The 18,905-nt window shown below is 47.1% G+C and overlaps 1 protein-coding gene and 1 non-coding gene across 3 annotated transcripts in view; one reads left to right on the top strand and one right to left on the bottom strand.

Annotated features, from left to right (window-relative positions):
- Positions 1-18,905, bottom strand: part of ABCA2 (ATP binding cassette subfamily A member 2) — a 1,079,583-nt gene that overhangs the window by 552,604 nt on the left and 508,074 nt on the right. For both annotated transcript variants that reach the window (XM_069609742.1, XM_069609743.1), the window contains exon 8: positions 17,805-18,023. In XM_069609742.1, the coding sequence (XP_069465843.1) occupies positions 17,805-18,023 (219 nt within the window). The remainder of the gene's footprint in view (positions 1-17,804; positions 18,024-18,905) is intronic.
- Positions 9,659-9,732, top strand: TRNAF-GAA (transfer RNA phenylalanine (anticodon GAA)). Its single transcript has one exon. It is a non-coding gene; the product is annotated as a tRNA-Phe (tRNA).

Genomic DNA, 18,905 nt, shown 5'->3' with positions numbered 1-18,905 from the left:
GTGCGGTACATTAAACACCTCTTGTTTCCATAAAAAGGATGTTTTATTAAGGGTGGACATCAATTGACCGTTAAGGAGTTTAATATTTGCAGGGGACCAACGGACACATGTACCTTGCCCCACAGTTCTCAAGTTACAAGATCCCCCTATAAGCAGTTTTTTAGTCGGTAAAGAAAAATGAAAGGTCAAGGTCCCATGATCACCCCAATTATTGAAATTCACCTGAACTTCACAGGATAGTGGAACCAAAGAATGATCTACAATGAAGTAATCTATGGTTGATGTAGATCGACCCCTCCGCCAAGTTGGAAGAAGCATGCGGGCAGGAACAGAAGTTCCATCAAGACATACAAGACCCACAGATTCCAAGGAGCGGTTCCAAAGTCTACCCCAGAGATATTTCTGCCCCTACAAGAGAGATCCCCCATGTCATCGCCCAGATCCCCATAGTCATCGTCAGATGTAGTAGAACAATCTGAATTTAAATCCCCAGCAAGGATCTCTTTCCCACTTGTATTTATAGTTTTCCAAGTCAAAATCACTCCCGTTATCCTTTCTAGATAGGACTCTAGAAGTGCTAACCCTTGATGCCAATAAATATTGATCAATAGAATATCCACCAAGCCCTCCTTTGAGGAGACCTCAACCGCCAGTATTCCTAAAGGCATATCAGGGATCACCATAGTCAGAAGTCCAAGAGTAGACTACAAACCAATAAATAATCCCCCAGAAGCTCTACCCCCCAGGCTAGGTTTAGCGATTTGGGAACAGATTACAACACCATCAATGAAAGGGTCCGAAAGCAACCAAGTTTCCGGAAGAAGGAAACATTCAGTAAGTTTTAGCATAGAAACTGTATCTATGTTTGTGAGTATATGTAAATTCCCCCTAGTATTCCAGGAAAGGCACCTCAAAGTGCTAGTGTAGGATAACTCCATCAGAGGAACCAATCTTCCCTTACACTGATCAATTCCACAGGGCTGAGGTAACTTGAGCCCAGTCCCGTGCATCTCCATAATTCCTTCTTGGAGAATGCCTCAGTGGGAGTTGGGAAAATCTTTATGGATGATAAACCATAGTCAAATTTCCCCTGTAGTCCTCAGTTCCTTCAACTTTCATGAAAGTTTGAATAGGTTTCACAGACTTAATTTTGAAAACCCAATTCTCTCAGACCACCAATTTCTCCCAGTACCAAATCAAGAACCACTCTTGATTTAAGGACAATATTGCTCAGATCAACTTGTTCCTTAATTGGGAAATAAATCCTTTCTAAGTCATAGCTAGACACCAGGAACAGTACCGGTAATTGGCCAAAGATTTTCAAAATATTCCCTCGATTCAGGCATATGGGCATATCGCCCCCCCTCCCCAGAGACTAGTAAACTGTAAAGTTTCAAGGGGTTCTTTATTACCCAAGGTTTGTATGGGACTATCAGGATTGTCTCTAATAAATTGATTTGTCGAATCATCTTGAATTTAGGACCCTTAGCACCCCTTAAAATTGTCCCCCTATGTGTGGAGTGTGGGCCTACAATTTGTCTGTCCTGGATACCGAGAGATCCCAAATTAGTAGCCCTCATTTGAGTAGAATCCAAGATCTTTGGGACATATAGTTCTCCCACTGTCTTGGTACCAGTTGGCAGGTCCCCTGAGGAAGGTTGGGGGATAGTCGAGTTACCCCAAGACATATCTCACCGACCAATTTTTTGGAAATTTTGAGTGTCGTCATTATTTACCTTATTAGCGCCTAAAATATTAGGAGCGCCTTCCACTGGAATATACTTCACCCTATAAAAATCCTGTAAGAGTTGTTTGGCCGAGACAATATTGACAAGGATCAGAATATAACTATTTATAGGATCTGAGTGTTCGATGGGATAGGATTACCTGACGGCTGTCCTCCCTCTTCACTATAGATCACCTCTATTTTATCACTAAGGTTTTCAGTTGCAGGATGACCTGACTGTTCAGTGACGGGCACAGATAGAAGATGGCTGTTATTGTGCCCCAGGCCAGATGTTTTTAAAGGTGAGTCAGTCTGTATGCCTATAGCAGCTTTCAGAGGAATGGATTTTTTCCCCTCAGCCATAATCCCAAGATTGGGAGTTGCCCGCAGTTCTTTTTCCTCCTCAGTCCCTAAACAGGCAATAGGATTACCTTGATCGGCAGGAATAGGCACCTCCACCAAATTAGAGACCACTGCCCCCTTGGATTGCACGATCTTCCCTTGGGGGGGAAGGATAACTTTGGTAGAACCAGATTTTTAAAAAATGCATTTGTTAATGAGTTCATTTTTTAAATATTATTCTGGTTTTTGGTTTTCTTAATTTGTTGTAAATATCTTTTCCCCACTATAATCTTTCTTTTATATGGGAGATCATCTTTAGTTAGATCTATAATTACAGGCTCCTTCTCTAAGTTTGACATAGCCTTTACCCTGGATGTGGTTACAGGGTTATCTCCCTTGCCCAGCAAGGATTCTTTAGATATTACAGATTCAACTGCACAATTAAGTGCAGATGGGCAAAAGGTGGCTAAACGTGTCATATCTACGGCAAAATTAGAATCCATTTATTTTACTGCAGGTCCTGGGGCAAGCAAACCAGATCAACCTTCCTGCTCCACCAATGGCAGCAGAGGTAAAGAGGAGGAAGGCAGTACCGGCTTAGATATAATAGGATTATCCTCCCTAATAATCCTCACTAATTCTTCAAATCTATCCAGTCCATCTAGCCTGGCATACATTTCTGTAAGTAGTTGAGAATGAGATCTTACTTCAGCCCAAATGTTGTCGTATAGACTAACGAAGGAGCTCTGCACCAGATTTAATGCAGAAACTGTAGGTTGGGTAAGTCTTATCCTTTCGGCAGCTTCCCTAAGAGTATGATGCAGCATTAGATCGCTAGAATTTTCTTTTATAGGTTCCGGCAATAGGCTCCTTCCTCTAAGCCAGTTTTGCTTCTCTGTATATTCATCAATAAAGTCTGTGAGTTCAGATGGAGAACCCATATAGAAGGCATCACATGTCTGTTGGGTGACACTCTTAATGTCCGAATATCTTGGTTCCAAATTACTCTCAGCAATTGCCTTATCAGCACACTCAATAATACTGATATCATCAATATCATTGTGTGAAGCCTCCTCGGTATCTATTGTTTTTACCACTTCTGCCAAATGCGAGTGGTCTAAACTATCAACTGATAAAGCTGAGGAAGCCGACTTAATTTGGGTGCTAGTGGCAGTTCTTTTGCCAATGTAATTGGATATATTTTTACCATGAATTGGTTCCCCCAATCTATCCTTAGAAAATGTGCATTTAGGGGCACTAAGCGGGGGTTTCATCATAGGTGTTTTAAATAAATGAACTCCTTCTATGGAGCTATCCAAAGTCCCCTCTTTAGTAGAGGATAGATTCATAAGAATTCTGACCTTTTATTTTTTGAGTTATTGAAAGTAGAGTCCTCCATTAACGACTTAATAGGAGAAGCAATATTATCATTGCCACCGATGCTTGATACAAGCTTATTAGAAAAAACATGTGATAGACAGCTTTTTACATCAGAAGCTTTTTTGGAGTTATATCCATTGTCATCTGTCAATAAAGTAGACAGAATAATTTTAGATGGAGGGCAGTTTGGCCCAGTTTGTATGATTATCTCCTCTTCTTTATCAGCTTCCCTATTAGGAGAGTCCCCCCTCGTCGTGCTGCCACCTTCACCCAAATTATGAGCTAAGGTAGCTGCTAGTCGATCTTCCTGGGCAACAATGGAGATATCATCGTTCCCATTATGTATACAGCTGTTATCACTCATCCCCAGGAGAGTCATTCCCAAGATATTATAGACCTCCATCTTATCTTGAAAATGTATTTGAGCTTGCACAATAGTTGTTGATTTAATAGGATTCATTGAACATGAACTTGATTGCCTAGTCATCTCTTCCATTTGGGCCTCATCTCTACCAATCAAAACATTATTAGGCAAATGGCCCAGTGTACCTTCTTTGAGGTCAAGTACAATAGACTCCTCCGCAGACTTAAGAGGATCGGCTGAAGCCTCCATGGCTGACTGACTCCTAAGGCGTTTGCGAGCCATGGGAAAAGACCCAAATTAAAGTACACCCAAAAAATTAAGACTTCAGGGGAAAAGAAAGACCAATGGGTAAGGGAAAGAAGCACAAAAGGGTCCCCCTGCTTAGTTGTGAGGAGAGAGAAACACCTGCTAGTGGGAGTCTCCAGACTCACAGAAGCCTAAATAAATACAAAGTAAGTATACAATGAATTAAAATAGTAAATATATAAATAGAATATATATATTTTTTATTAGCATCAATTGATTTAAAACAAAACCTTAGATGCAGATACACATACCTAAACATTTTTTAAACATTTTTTAAAAATGACCACAAAAAACAGTGAAATATTTAAAAGAGAAAAGATGAAAAAATTCAGTTGTAATACAAATTTCACTGTTCAAAAGGTTGAATAATTCAGAGATTCAGAGGGAGCCAGGCCCCCTGTGTTCGTCAAGTATGAGGCTGTGTTTTGTGTCTTTAGTGTCCGTTTGCTCCAGTATGCCAAAGATCACCTTAACCAAATTCAAAAGCACCAACGTCAAAGACAGCCCCCCCCCTACCTTAGGATTGGCCACCATTCTTCCTGTGTTATGGTGGCTGATTCTTCGAAGAACTTTCCCAGGAACCTGGCTCTCGTATCTGTTAGTGGCTCACAGAACAAGACTAGGTGCTTCAGGTTTTCCACACCTTTTCTGCAGAAGCGGCACGTGAGGATCCTATCCTCGCGAACCTTCTTTCGCCTTTCCACAGTCTCCCTTGCAGGGAACAGATTTAAGTGGAATCTCAGAAAGTTCTGCCTTTCCACCTGGGATGGAAACCTCTCCACGTATGGTGGGACCGTTCCTCTTTTAAAATGTTCTTCCGGGCCCTGCACTGCGGTTTTATAAGCCATTAATTTGTCCTTCATGAGGATCCAGTCCAAGTCCAACAATTTAGCCTTGGCCCCAGTCAGGTTGACCAATAGTAGATCTTCTGACTGTGCGATGTTTTTTAGTATGGACAGGCACGTTCCTCGCCAGGTGTTTAAAGATGGAACCGCTATTGGCCTTGATTGCGACCTTAAGCATCGTGAAGCCACATTTCCCGGGAGAAACCTGACATTTCCGATAAAGACACAGGGATATCCACACCATCAGGGAATACAAGGAAGATAGTCCCAATTCTCTCCGTAGAAGTACTATTGGGAGTGAGTTTGGTATCTGCATGACTCTCATCCAAAAGATCCCCTCCAAACACCATGAATAGAAATAAGAATTCCCACAATAGCACTACAAAACAAATATAAGTATAGACTGGATAATATTGTTGGAATACAGCAGAACTAATCAGGGGAGATGAAATTCGCAGCCCCTGAAAACCTGAAAAAAGGGATGTGCATGTATCATAGAATTCACGGGGGAGAGAAAGTCTCACAGCCCCCAAGTTTCAATATAGTGCAATTAGAAACCAACAACGAAATTCAACGTAAAATACCAAACATCAGAGATAATGCTGTCCACTTCCTAAACAAAAGATAGCAGAAAACAAGAAAGCAGGGCGCTGCGCACCTAGTAGCTTAAGATGCAGCCAAATCTGTCTCTCCAGCCTCTGCCTGGGTCCCGTATCAAAAATTACAGAGGAGAGGACAGGGCCTATGTTCGGAATTATAATAGAATGTAGATATGTAGACACTCTTTAGATCAAAACAGGAATAAAACAGTCAAAGATGGGTGAAAGCAGCTACAAACCACTTGTACACAAACAACAGCATAGTCCTTTCACTGCAGGGACCGGGCCGTCGTAAAAGTACAATAAATAAAGCAGCGCTGCAGCGTGGCTGATGGCTCAGATTACTTGGTGTGAGTTTCGACAGGGAATGACACCCAAATATAAGGAGGAATGTTGTAGCTTCAGGGCTGTTTGCATTAAGGGTGTAACGAACTTCAGCTTCAAGTAAGTATTCTGCCGAATTCCGGCTAATAAAAAGCTATTCGGCTCCAGCCGAATAGTTTATTGCTATTCGGCTCTTGCCGAATACTTTGATATTCCAATTTGAATACAATGCAACTTGAACTCAGAAAGGCAAATATAGACTTCAGTTTGCAAAACTGAATAGCATTAGACAAGACAAATTGCTATCACACAGCTGAAAAATATCTCATATTGTAATCTACTCTTTAGGGAATGTTTTGTTACAGATTCTTATACAAAAAAGGTGCTCATCTTTTAGACTTAGCCTGCAACAATACAGGAAAATGTTTTCTTTTGGCGAATGTTTATATGCAATGTGCACTTTTTTCAGTTGGAAAAGACAAGCAAAGAAATGTGCATAGATACTTTCAGTTCCTGTCATGTTACTTCCCATTGCGTATGTCATAGTCCCCCCTATTCTTTTGTTAAGGACTTGAGTCCTGAGTTTAATATTATCTAATATTTAATCAGGAATGGCAAGTTGCATATGTTTGTGTATTGGCGAGAAAGAGTGGCTAAGATAAGTGAAAAGTGAGCAGCATTTGTTTGGGTGGGGTGAATAGTTGTGAAATGGAGTTCACGCATTTCAGATTTCCTCTCGACTTGTGTCCTGCATGAACTATTATATACATTTCTATGTGAGCTGTAAAGAAGTTTCTAAACTCGACTGCATCGACTTTGCAACTGGATAGAGAATGCAATGCATCTGATTCACAAAGGCAGTCATTTTGCATTTGTGAAGCCTCCTACCTTAACTGGCACTGAATATGCAACAATCTTCTGTACATTCAGTCTCTTCATTTTGGTTAAATCTGCTTTATTTCTGGCTTTTATGCTTTAAATAAAGAAGCTACATTAATTACAACGAAGAGAAATAAAAGTATAGAATGCATTTCAAATGGTGCTTTATTTGTTTTTTAATAAGTGTGTTTTTTGAAGTTTTGAACATGATTTATTAAAAAAAGCAACTATTCAGTTTCATATTCGGCTTCGGCCGAATAGTTGAGAAACTATTCAGTATTCGGTGGTATACTAAAATTGCTATTCGGTACAGCCCTAGTTTGCATGGGCAGCGGGATCAAAGGAGATGCCTCCAGTAGTCTGCCACTGCTCCCCGGAAGTTAATAAATAGAAGTGGAGCAAAGCTTCTTTACCGTTCTTTCCCTGCTTCACTTTGGCAGCAGAGTTCCAATAGCTAATACAGCTAGTTAGTCTTAGGGGTAAGCCCCTGCTCCATGCACCAAAGCAGAACAGCAAAACAGTGCCACACACTACGGCCGCACTTGTCTCTTTCCGGGCTTCTCTCTTATATGTCAATATAAGATCCCAAGTCTAAGCTCTAGCCTTTAGCGGCCCATTGGATTCTGGTAATTGTACTTTTTAATGGGAAAATAAAGTTACAAGAAAAGGGAATGGCATACGCCAACATGCAAATACCCGGAGAATATCTCCATCGCGACAGAAGGCAACCAGAACTTGGTTTTGCATGTATAGGAGCCATAGCCCAGTTTCCTCCTTAACATACTGATGTTGTTTGGGAATGACATCTCAGACATCAAAGAACATTTCCCTTTCCAGGATAAACGTCAATGCCAGGGGTGATGCAAGAAGGGTTTCAGGTAGGAGGACGCTGCCGTTATAAGAGGATACCTGAATCAAAAGAGACTACAGCAAAAATAAAATGCACTGGAGAAAGACCAAATTGGTAGAGAAACTGCGGGGAAAAAACTTCAGCCGAGAGAGAGACTGACAGAGCATCGAGAAACGTTCAGGTCACATTGCATAGAAGTCTTAAACTGAGAGACCATGGGGTAGAAACAAAGAAAGAGGGGGCTTTCAAATAATGAAGACTAGTCTGGGTAACGCTTTAGGCAGGGTGCTACCCATTGCAGGGCTGTGCACTTGGTTACGCCTTGTAAGTCCACCCTCACTTGCAAATCTTCTGAGAGCCACCCTACTATCCCACATGTAAAGCCGGGTGTTTGCAGACATTTCAAGCCGATGGCCCTTTTCTGGGACCCCCTTGGGTGCCTTAGGCCAGAGACTGAACATAGAGTGTCACAAAACAATGCTTGCTGTGTTTTTAGTCGTTGCCTGAACCTTCCTTGATTATGCCATTGCAGCATACCTCAGCGACGCATAGCGCTATGAAGCAGGTGGAAAGTGGCGTGCTAGCACTATATAATACATCAAAATCAACTAACTATACACATTTAACTCGGAGAATAGACCTATGAACAGCATTGCATGCACGACCTAGCTCCTCCCATTTAGACTTTTTGCAGCCCACAATATCCCACTCGCATTGCAACAGCTCACAGCAGTCAACCTTAGTCACACATCTGCACAGCATTTTCCCCAATGGGCTCGAGCTTCGGTAAAGATGTCCTTTTGGTCCAAAAACAAAAATGGCCTGTAGTTGTGGGGGCCCTTTGAGTCACGGTGTGTGAAGTGGGGTGGAGTAGGGAGGCCAAATTTTTAAAATCATTTTGCAGGACACTTTCCCACAAGGCGGTGATGGTCTCACAGAGTCATTCACGTTTGGCCCGCCCCATTTGTAGTTTAAACAATTTGGTAATGGCTCTTAACACCTGGCTTAATCGTTTTACATGACCATCACTACTCCACGAACAATGCTTTAGCATTGGAATCAAGACAGGAACAGCAGCAGCAACTCGACTTGCAGGCTCAAAAAAGGAGCCAGGCCGGCAGAGCTGCCCAGAGAAAGAAAACTGCAGGCAGAGCAGGTGGCAGCGCCGTGGTGTGTAGACCGCCACTTCCGTTTGCAGAGTGGCTGTCCTGGACGCAGGTTGTCCCGACTTGATGTCTCCCGAGAGTCACACTCCATGGAACAAAGCAAGTCGGGACAACCTGAGTCTTGCACAGCCACTCTGAAGGTGACGAGGGGAGAGCACGGCGAATGGAGGAGGCACCCCGATAACCGGGGCAGGGGCCTTCCTCCTTTACGCTCTCTTGCCCCTCCCCCACAGGGGCAGGGGAGAGGGCGGCAAAGGAGCCAGAGAAAAGGGCGCCAAGAGCCCAGGAAAGCCCGCGAAGGGCAACAAAGGAAGGGGGCGGGGCTTGGGGCATAAAGGCGGCGGGCGCCCGGCACAGGAGCACTTGCAGCTCTTCCAGCAGCCGGGCGCCCGTCAAGAGTGGAGGACTTCTTTTCGTTTTGCAGCGGTTTCCTGGGTTGGCAGAGCAGTTGCCTGGACTTCGTTTCTACCCAGGACTTCGTTTCGTTGTGAGGAAGCGGCGGCTCTTGCGGCGTGGCGAGCGGTCGGCATCCGCGAGGCGCCGGCGACGGGGAAGGAAGGTCCTGAAGCAGGTTTCTACCCGGGACTTCGTTTCTTTGTGAGGAAGCGGCGGCTCTTGCGGCGTGGCGAGCGGTCGGCAACCGGAGTCGCAGGCGACGGGGAAAGAAGGTCCGGAAACAGGCGAGGCCATCTAGCAGAGCGTCGAGGCAGCAGGGAGCTACACGCTCGCAGCCAGCAAGGGGGGAAGGCAAAGTTTTCCCTCAAAAGAGGCGCCAGTCAGCTGGTCGGCGAGGCAGCGGGGTCCTGCAGGCTCGCGGCGGCGCCTAACAACAAAGGAAGCTGAGGTGAGAGGCGGCCATTACCCCAGGTTGGGAACAGCCCGAAATAGCTCAGTTGGGAGAGCTTTAGACTGAAGATCTAAAGGTCCCTGGTTCGATCCCGGGTTTCGGCAGGAGATATTTTTCAAAAGTAAGACGCACGGTGCGGCGGAACGGCTGCGGGCGCAAAGGACAGACAAGGGGCGGTCCTAAGGCTGAAGCCTGCAGAGAGCGATTCGATTGGAGGGGTGGACGAAAAAGTGCCGGGCGTGATTACCGAACTATTGCAAGGCTATAGCAAAAGAAAGGACAGCAATTTAAGCAGATTTTTTCTTTTTGGCTGCATGTGCTGTACATGAAAGTAGGAGACACATAAGACATTGATTGGGAGGACAGTGCCTAAAGAGAATCATGCAGATGCAAGGAAAAAACCAGGAGGATCAGCAGAAGGATGACCTGGAGGCATTTTTGATGATGGCAAGAAGGGCTGGGGACAAATACGGCACCAGCTGGATGCAGTTGATGGCAGCAAAGGTGGGAGCTGAGGTTGCGGGGCGCAACCAGAGGCCCGAGTCACCACTCTTGTTTCCACCTACACCCATCGAGGAGGCATGGGTGGAAGTGCACTCGCAGGAAGGGAAAGAGCTGGACATCGAGGAGCTCGAGGAGGAGGAAGAGCCAGTCGCCAAAAGAAAAAGAGTGATGACCAAGAAAGCGAGGGACAGCCAGCAGCAAGCGGCGGCAGCACAGAAGCGGAAAGCCAACCCCAAGGGAAAGGGGAGGGCGCAGGAGGTTGAGGCCATTCCGGCACCTGTCCCTGCTGAGGCTCCAAGACCAGTGGGAGGTCCTCGCAGCACACCTGTAGCCACACCGGCGGTAGCAGCTGAGGTGCCAACCACCTTGGAGATGGTGAAAGGTATGTTCAGGGAATGTATGGAAGCTTGGGTGACGGGTGCAAATTGTCAGTTGCCTGTTAATAATAATGCTTTGAACATGGCGGGTAAAGGAACGCAAGGGGGTAGTGGGGCCACGGAGCAGCTTGGCTCGGGGGCGAGTCAGCCCGTGGTAGGCGTAGGTCAGCCAGTAACGGGAGTGAACCCGGGGCAGATGGCGACGCAAGGGGAAAATGCCACCTACACGCCGCAAATTGGGGGGACACCTTGGTGGGGGGCACAGGCTCCTTCACAGGTACACGGGCAGGAGCTGGCCAGCAATAACACAATATACGGGAGGCCAATGCCGGGGTTTGCACCCGCCAGAGTGGCGATTAATGCATTGGCATGGCACATCCCGCTGGCATACAAAGAACGGGTATGGAGGAAGGAGTTCATGGATATTATGGAGTTGTTGGGATGGTCCCCTCGGGACAAGGCTTCAGCGAGCCCACTGAGAGGGAAAGGGAGAAGAAGGAGAGGGAGAGGCCAAAAATAGAGCTCAATATACATACCTGGTTAAGGGCGTTCAGGGTTTATGCCACTATTATGTTAGAAAAATTCCCACAAGATGGCGTGGCATTGATGGCGTATGAGCAGTATATTCACGAGCAATACCTGAAGCATGGGGGGGATACATGGAGCAACTACGATAAAGGTTTTAGACTCAACATGCAGGTATGGCCAGCAATGACCTGGGATGAAGTGGATGTGGGGGGGGCGCATAGACACGAAAACGGTCCCAGCCAGGCCGGTAGATGAGAGTGTGGCAAGCGAAAGACCAGCCCAGGGCAGGGGCAGGGGGTCCTACTCAAAGGGGAGGGGGTCCTTTCGTGGGAACTCCTCTTGGAACAGCCGGCCCAATTACCAAGGGGAGTTGCCAGAATGTTGGTTGTTTGCAGAAGGGAGGTGCTCCTATGGTAATGCGTGCAGGTTCAAACACTCAAAGGCTGCAAGCACAGGGAGGCACAGCCCCGCCAGCCGAGAGGGTAAGGCAAGGGGCAACGCAAAAGGCAAGGAGAAAAGCAAGCATGATTAAAACACAGCTGCCAACGCCAATACGTTTACAGGCCATGATGCCTTTCCTGAATACATATAGTGACAAGGGTGATGCAAAATTGTTATGGGAGGGTTTCAGGTGGGGTTTTAAGATTCCTTTCCAGGGGCAGATAGGACTTAAGGAGGCGTGTAATTTGAAATCTGCGCTAGCAATGCCTGAAGTCTTGACACAGAAAGTGGGGAAAGAGGTACAGTTGGGGAGGGTGGCTGGCCCCTTTCGCACACCTCCACTGGAAAACCTGGTAGTGTCCCCGTTGGGCTTGGTACCTAAAAAGGAGAAAGGGCAGTACAGACTTATACAGCACTTGTCCTTCCCCGAAGGGGAGTCAGTGAACGATGGCATTTCGGGAGAGGAATGCAGGGTTCACTACGCAGCATTTGAAGATGCAGTGGATTTGGTAAAGGCGGCGGGGGTGGGGGCCCTCATGGGGAAGGCGGACATTGAGTCAGCTTTCCGGTTGCTACCAATTCACAAGGACAGCCACCATTTGCTGGGGTTCAAGGTGTTACAGGATTACTTCTACGACAAATGTTTGCCGATGGGGTGTGCAATTTCATGTGCGTATTTTGAGAGGTTTAGCAGATTCCTCGAGTTTGCAGTAAGGCAAAGAAGCAAGGTCGGGGGGATGGTGCATTACCTCGATGATTTCATGTTTATTGGGAGCAAAGGGACGCATGATTGCAAGAACCTTATGGCGGTATTTCAGGAGTTGATGGAAGAGTTTGGGGTACCTCTGGCTAAAGAAAAAACTATGGGTCCGGTCACGTCACTGGTGTTTTTAGGGATTGAAATTGACTCTGTGGCAGGGGTGTGCAGGCTTCCGGAAGACAAAGTACTAAAGTTGAAGGAAGTAATCGCAGGATTGTTGGGCAAAGAGAAAGCCACTTTGAAAGAGCTTCAGTCCCTAGCGGGCAGCCTGAATTTTGCAGGCAAAGTGATCCCTTCAGGTAAAGCATTCGCTAGAAGCATAGAGTTGAAAATAGTGGGCTTGAAGCACGCGGGTCAACACGTGCGCCTAGGAAAGGAGGTTAAGAAGGACCTGGAAATGTGGAATACCTTTTTAGACCATTTTAACGGGGTATTGGTGTGGAAGGAACCCCTGGGGAAGGGAGATGGACCCAATCTGGTTACCGACTCGTCAGGGGCCCTAGGTTTTGGGGCCATCCTGGGCAAGAGGTGGTGCGGGCAGGCCTGGCCGGCCGAATGGCGGTCCGAGGGGATCTCCAGGGACATTACAGTGCTGGAGTTGTTCCCGATAGTGGTGGCATTCAAGCTCTGGCCGGAACAGATGCAAGACAAAAAAGTGCTAGTTTGGTCGGACAACCTAGCGGTGGTGCAGATTATCAATCAGGGAACTAGCAAGAATGGTAGGGCATTGGGGCTGCTCAGGGAACTGACAAAGTGCTTGCTGCAGCTGAATGCAGAGGTCAGGGTACGTCATATACCTGGGGTTAAGAATGTGGCCGCTGATGCTCTTTCTCGTTTACAGTGGGGAAGGTTCCGGGAAAACCATCCAGAGGCGAGCGCAAGGATGACACCCTTCCAGACACAGTGGTGGGGATTGGTTGGGGAGATCTGAGCGCACTGATCGACACGGCTCTCGCACCAGGCACTATGCGAAGATACAAGGTGTGCTGGGAACGATTCGTTGCCTTTCAAAACAATATCCTGCCCGAGAGCGAAAAGGGCAGGCCTGTGCGTGCCTTTGTGGGATGGTCTTGGAGCCAAGGAAGGTCCAGGGCGTGGGTGGCTTACCACCTGGCGGCGATTGCGCAATTCTACAAATTAGGGGGCATGCCTGACCCCACTAGGGAGCATTACATTGTCATGCTATGAAGGGTTGGGCCAAGCAGGTGATGGCGAAACCCGACGAGAGACGGCCCATAGATGTGGGGAAGTTGCACAAATTGATCAGGAGCTTGGGGGTGGTGTGCAGGGACGAGTACGAAAAAGGATTGTTCGCAGCAGCCTTCTCTCTGGCATTTTTTGGGGCGAGCTGGTGCCAGCCAACAAGAAGGGTAAAGGTTTGAGTTTCCTGAGGAGCTGTGACATAAGGGTACAAGGGGAGCGGTTATGCATATTTCTGAGGAGGTCCAAGACCGATCAGACGGGGAAAGGCAGAATGATCACGTTAGGGAGTATCCAAGACAGTCCGGTCTGTCCAGTAGGATGCGTGAGCAGGTATGTGAGTCATAGGTGCCACACAGGAGACGAGGCCCCTTTTCTCGTACACAACGACGGGTCAGCACTAAGCCTGTTTCAGTTTAAAAGGGTGTTGGACAGGACACTGGGGGAGGCGGGGTTCTCAATAGGGGTCTTTGGGACACATTCCTTCAGGATAGGGGCCGCCACAACTGCGGCTGGGATGGGCCTGGGAGCGGAGACAATCAAACAGATTGGGGGCTGGAGGTCCGGTTGTTTTAAGCGGTATGTCAGGCCTGATAAAATGTAAGACTAACAATTCCTCCCTCCTGTTTCCTCGCAGTAGCACCAAGGCACGGAAGGCGGCGGTCTGCCTGGGTGGTGGGCCATTCGTTTGTGTCAAGGGCCAAGGGAAGCTGGTCAGCCAAGCAGGAGGTGCTGACCGCCGGGGAATATCGGGTGCAGTGGCACGGAGTGCCGGGCATGAAATGGGCACAGTTACAAGGGCACATACGCAGTCTCCTGAGGGGCCACCGGAGGCCTGATGTATTGGTGGTTCATCTCGGCGGCAATGATTTGGCTGAGTTGGGGAGGGGGATCTTACTCAGGGAAATGATGTCTTCATTGCAGGATCTAGCGGCTGAATTGGGGGACACGGAAATCGTGTGGTCTGAAATCATCTCGAGGTGCGAATGGAGGGGCGCCGAGAGTCAGGCAGCCGTTGAAAACTCAAGGAGGAAGTTGAACTGGGCCATGGCTAAGTTTTGCAAAGGGAGAGGCCTTCAACATATCAGACATGGTTTGATCAATCTGAAAAACAAGGAGTACTACTTGAAGGACGGGGTGCATTTGTCGGAGCAGGGAATGGATCTGTTTTTCTGGAACATCTGCACGAAACTACTGGAGTTATAAGCTAGGAAAGGGGGGAGCCACGGTGGGCGGTAACCCACCTTTGGCGTGGCGGGTTGTGGCAACCTAATATAAGACAAAGACTCCGAATGAGCCATTGCTAAACCGGAAGGGGCTTCGCCCATTCTAGACAGCGCCCCCTGGGAGCCTAAACGGCGGGGGTGTCTGGCGGTAGCAATTGGGGCTCAACTTCCCCCCAACAAACGGCGCTCCCCCAGTCCGCAAAGACCTGCATGGGCAGGCGGTTTCTCAGACTCGAGGGCCTTGGGGGAGTTGTGCCTGCAATCAATATGGAGGAAAAAGGGGGAAGCAGGACGAGGAGCAGTCGCCACACCTGTTGAAACTAATTTTTACCTGTTTGCAGTGGTCATGTATATGTAAAAAATAAATCTGCGGCCTTGTTATGCCAAACCAAAGGAAATGTCTCATGCAGCACCTTACTGGAGGGGAAACGAAGGGGCTGACAGAATGAGTGAGGTTGGATACAAACGGCATAGCTATTGGACAAATGCCCAGGTTATCGAAACTGCAGGACAGATTCCCCAATACGGGACAGTCCCACAAAATACGGGACAGTTGGTCATCCTAGTGTGAAGAAGTGCATTTGCTCCATTTTCAACACTGTAAACATAAGAATATGTAAGTATTAGCGAGGCACTCGCGTTTTGCTGCTTTGGGCCATATGGAATGGAGTAAGCAGATTGTCCCACAAAGCACCTCACAAATATTATTTCAACAGGGAAACAATGAAGCAGTAGGATGTGTGCGGCAGGTTTACAGTGTGACATGAGAAACGGAATACCTGAGGTGAAACGCACTGCACAAGACGATGCCGTGCAGTGCAACACAAGTTCGACACCCAGTCCCGAACTTTGAAGCAAATAAAGCGCTGACAAAACAATTAAGCACCATGTATGTTTGGTTCCTTTATAAAAAAGAAACAAATAGAAGTCAATCCGCATGCCCAGTTTTGTTGTCAAAGTTCAAAATTGCATGCAATATTCTTCTAGATAAATTTGGATCAACCCATATTTTCCCCATTAAAAACGGGCAAAACCATTTCACACCATTGCACAAATCTTAAGATAATACAGATTTGGAAAAAAACACAGTGGATCCATTCTGTAGAACATATGTGGTAAAACTGGAGGCAAGTGCATTGGCACACTTTTTTGCATGTTCAAGCTTAAAATAATTCAATAAACTAACCGCATTTAAGCAGCACAAAAAAGGGAAAAAAAAATGACCGGCTGCAAGAATAACATATGCCCAGGTACTTATGCTCCCATAGCGAAAATCAAAAGCTGGCTCCCATAAATATACGCACGGAAGAAAACTGTGTCAGGGTGCCGGGATTCTACTCTGACCTCTGGTGAGTGGAGAGCTGATGTCATCATTGACGGAATCAGTGAAGTCATCTGTGATGTCATCATCATGGCCATAGGCTGCACAACAGGGGGCACAACAGGGGGCGTGAAGTTAAGGTGGCTATAGCTATATGTCCAGGGTTTTGTTGCAATACTTTTTTTTACCTTAACTGATCATTAACAAAAGCTTTTTTTATTGAATAGATTTATACTAGCAAAAAAGTGCCCATACTTCGCACGGGTTCTGTAGATGGAGATAACACTCTCATCAGCTGTCGACAATCACGGAGCAGACGTGGAGGGGAGATGATCATTTACGTGCTGCAGCATGATGGGACCTTCTGTGCGCTCTCCCCACCTGTCGCCTCACCCAGGCGTGGTGCAGAATGTTGCAGTGCAGATAGCTCAGAAACGGTGCGTCCTAGGGCCTTGAAACAGGGTCATCAAGCTTCAATGTCCTGTTCCTGGCATCTAGATGCTTGAAATTAGCTCTGCCCGGTCCCTCTACGACCAACTTGATGTTTAGCGGCTTCCAGGCAACCATCTCACGTGTGGCAATGGTGTGGGGTGTCCACATGTAATGTAGTGAGTGACATCCAGCAGCTACTAACAGGTAATTGTGCAAAATTTGGTGCAGCCTGGTGGAACAGTGTCGAATTGCATCAGGAATAAACAGATTTTCCGATATATATAACATGTATAGGGTGTTTGGGGGTAAGGGATTAGGGGTGGTGGGTGTAGGTTAAATGGGGGCTGGGGGTGACCCCCCATTTTAATTTTTAGAAAAATAAAATCCACCAAAACAACCACCACAGGAAAAATACAAGAGTAACGTGAAAACGAGGAAAGTGGCCTTGTTTAAAAGGTATTAACCAAATTGTTCATTTACAATTGTTCGAATTAATAATTGACTGAATTTAAAGGGTCACAAGTGACCTTTTCACAATTGACCATATATATATATATATATATATATATATATATATATATATATATATATATATGGGTTTTGGGGGGTTTGGCGTTGGGTGGGGGGTTTCCATCATCCACTTCAGTACCACAAGGCATTTCCTGCTGCTGAATTGTCCAACTTCCACTCAAGCATCATGTCATTGAGGGCTCATCACTTTACCTCTGTGCGGGCCAGCAAATTGCAGTACATTAGAAGCATTTATGGTAAGTTACTGGCGTACCACCTTCTACCCTTCATTACATTTCCTTCAACTGCTGCAATCCCTCATGCTTCCACTGCTGTCCACTGACCCTTAAAAGGCCCGCTCACGTGCCGCATTTAACTGCTGCTCACACGCGATGTACACCAATTATGGCCCTTCCATTATCTGCACCCAAAGGTGTTGCTAGAGGGGGGATTTAGGGAGCTATAGCCCCGGGTCTTTTGGTTTTAGCCCCGGATAGAATCTCAGGGTCTAAAACCAAAAGGCTAGCTAGCCCCGAGTCCCGACAACCCCGATATTAGTGTTGCCCCGGATCTTTTCCAGACCTAGCAACACCCCTGTCTGCACCAGTCCTTTAATACCTACACTAGGACGCTTTTCATTGCCTGCTACAGTCCCCTTAATAGACACCCCTTCCACTGCTTGACTTGTTACAGGCCCCTTAAAGTCCAACCCTGCTCCACGCCCTAATTAAAAGGCCATTAAGCCAACCTGCGCACTCCCTCGAGCGGTCAGATGTTCTGCCCCTGGAGAGCCCTCACAGCCAGCGTCTTTCATTGCATTTTCAAGGAGGAGTACTGGACTAGTTTACGCCGGACTCGAGGAGAACACCCTGCTCACCTTACTGACTGTTTTCTGGACATCCAGCTGATCTTGGAGCTCCCCTGCCAGTTCCCGGAAGTGCTCCCTGCGGATGTCCAGGCTCCCATTGCAAATGGCCAAGCGGTACGCCGACAGTCGGGAATACTGGTCCTCTGGGAGGACCAGGATACGCTTCAGTTCCTCTTGGCTCCCGTCGCAAGTCAGGGCTTCCAAAAGAGGTGGCGTGAATAGAATGCTCTGCAAAAGATAAATGCCCAATGATTAAAAATACACATTACAATCATTAAAAGTGCCATTTATAGGGCATTCCTTGCAACGGGAGATATCATACATAGTTGTCAATATGGCAGAACTGTTAAAAAAATAATGTATTGTGCATTTGTAAGGTGCTTATACAACAAGTGAATTGCATTTCAAAGCGCCCACAGGGCAACAGGGAGGAACATGGGAGTAAAATTAGATAGAACACTGTAAGATAGAGGCGAACCTACTAGTCCTTGTGAGCATTCAGAACTTGCAAGTGCATATAGTGAGAAGGGGTGGGGAGTATGGGGAAAGTGCTAGGTGTAACAAGTGGGAAATGCTAGGGAGTGGGCAGCTGTTAGTGCCTAGGTGGAGTGGTCAACCACCAATAAATAGGTAAGTGTAAGCCTGTGGTGGCGTAGGCCAGTGGGTGCCAAAGCAAAGTGCTGAGAAGGACAGAGGCTGCAGGCACTTGAGTGTGAGAGGCCAGGACCCAGGAGGACACAAGGGCCCTGGTCACCAATCTCAGCAGCTGTGGGGTTTAGCAGAGGAGGGAGGAAGGGAAGGAGGAGGTGAAAAGGAAGGTCACAAGGCGTTTACTGAATTTGAGGCGATCAGGCTCAAGACGAAGAGGAAATGGAAGGCTGTTCCATAGGATGGAGCATGCTGAGAGAGATTGGCCACCAGCTTGCTGTTTAGCGAAGCGTTTAACACACGCAGAGATGGTGCGGCAGGAGGGAGAGTATTTAGTGGGAGCAAGTTGCAGATAGTGTGATCCCCGGCCCCAGACAGCCTTATGGAAGATACAGAGGGATTTGAATTTGATCCTGGCATCAACCGGGAGCAAGTGGAGAGTGATTAGCGCTGGAGAGAAGC

This window comes from Ambystoma mexicanum, chromosome 8, assembly GCF_040938575.1.
Source record: "Ambystoma mexicanum isolate Mex_15411 chromosome 8, UKY_AmexF1_1, whole genome shotgun sequence".
NCBI lineage: Eukaryota > Metazoa > Chordata > Amphibia > Caudata > Ambystomatidae > Ambystoma > Ambystoma mexicanum.
This window is presented reverse-complemented; position numbering and strand designations above follow the sequence as displayed.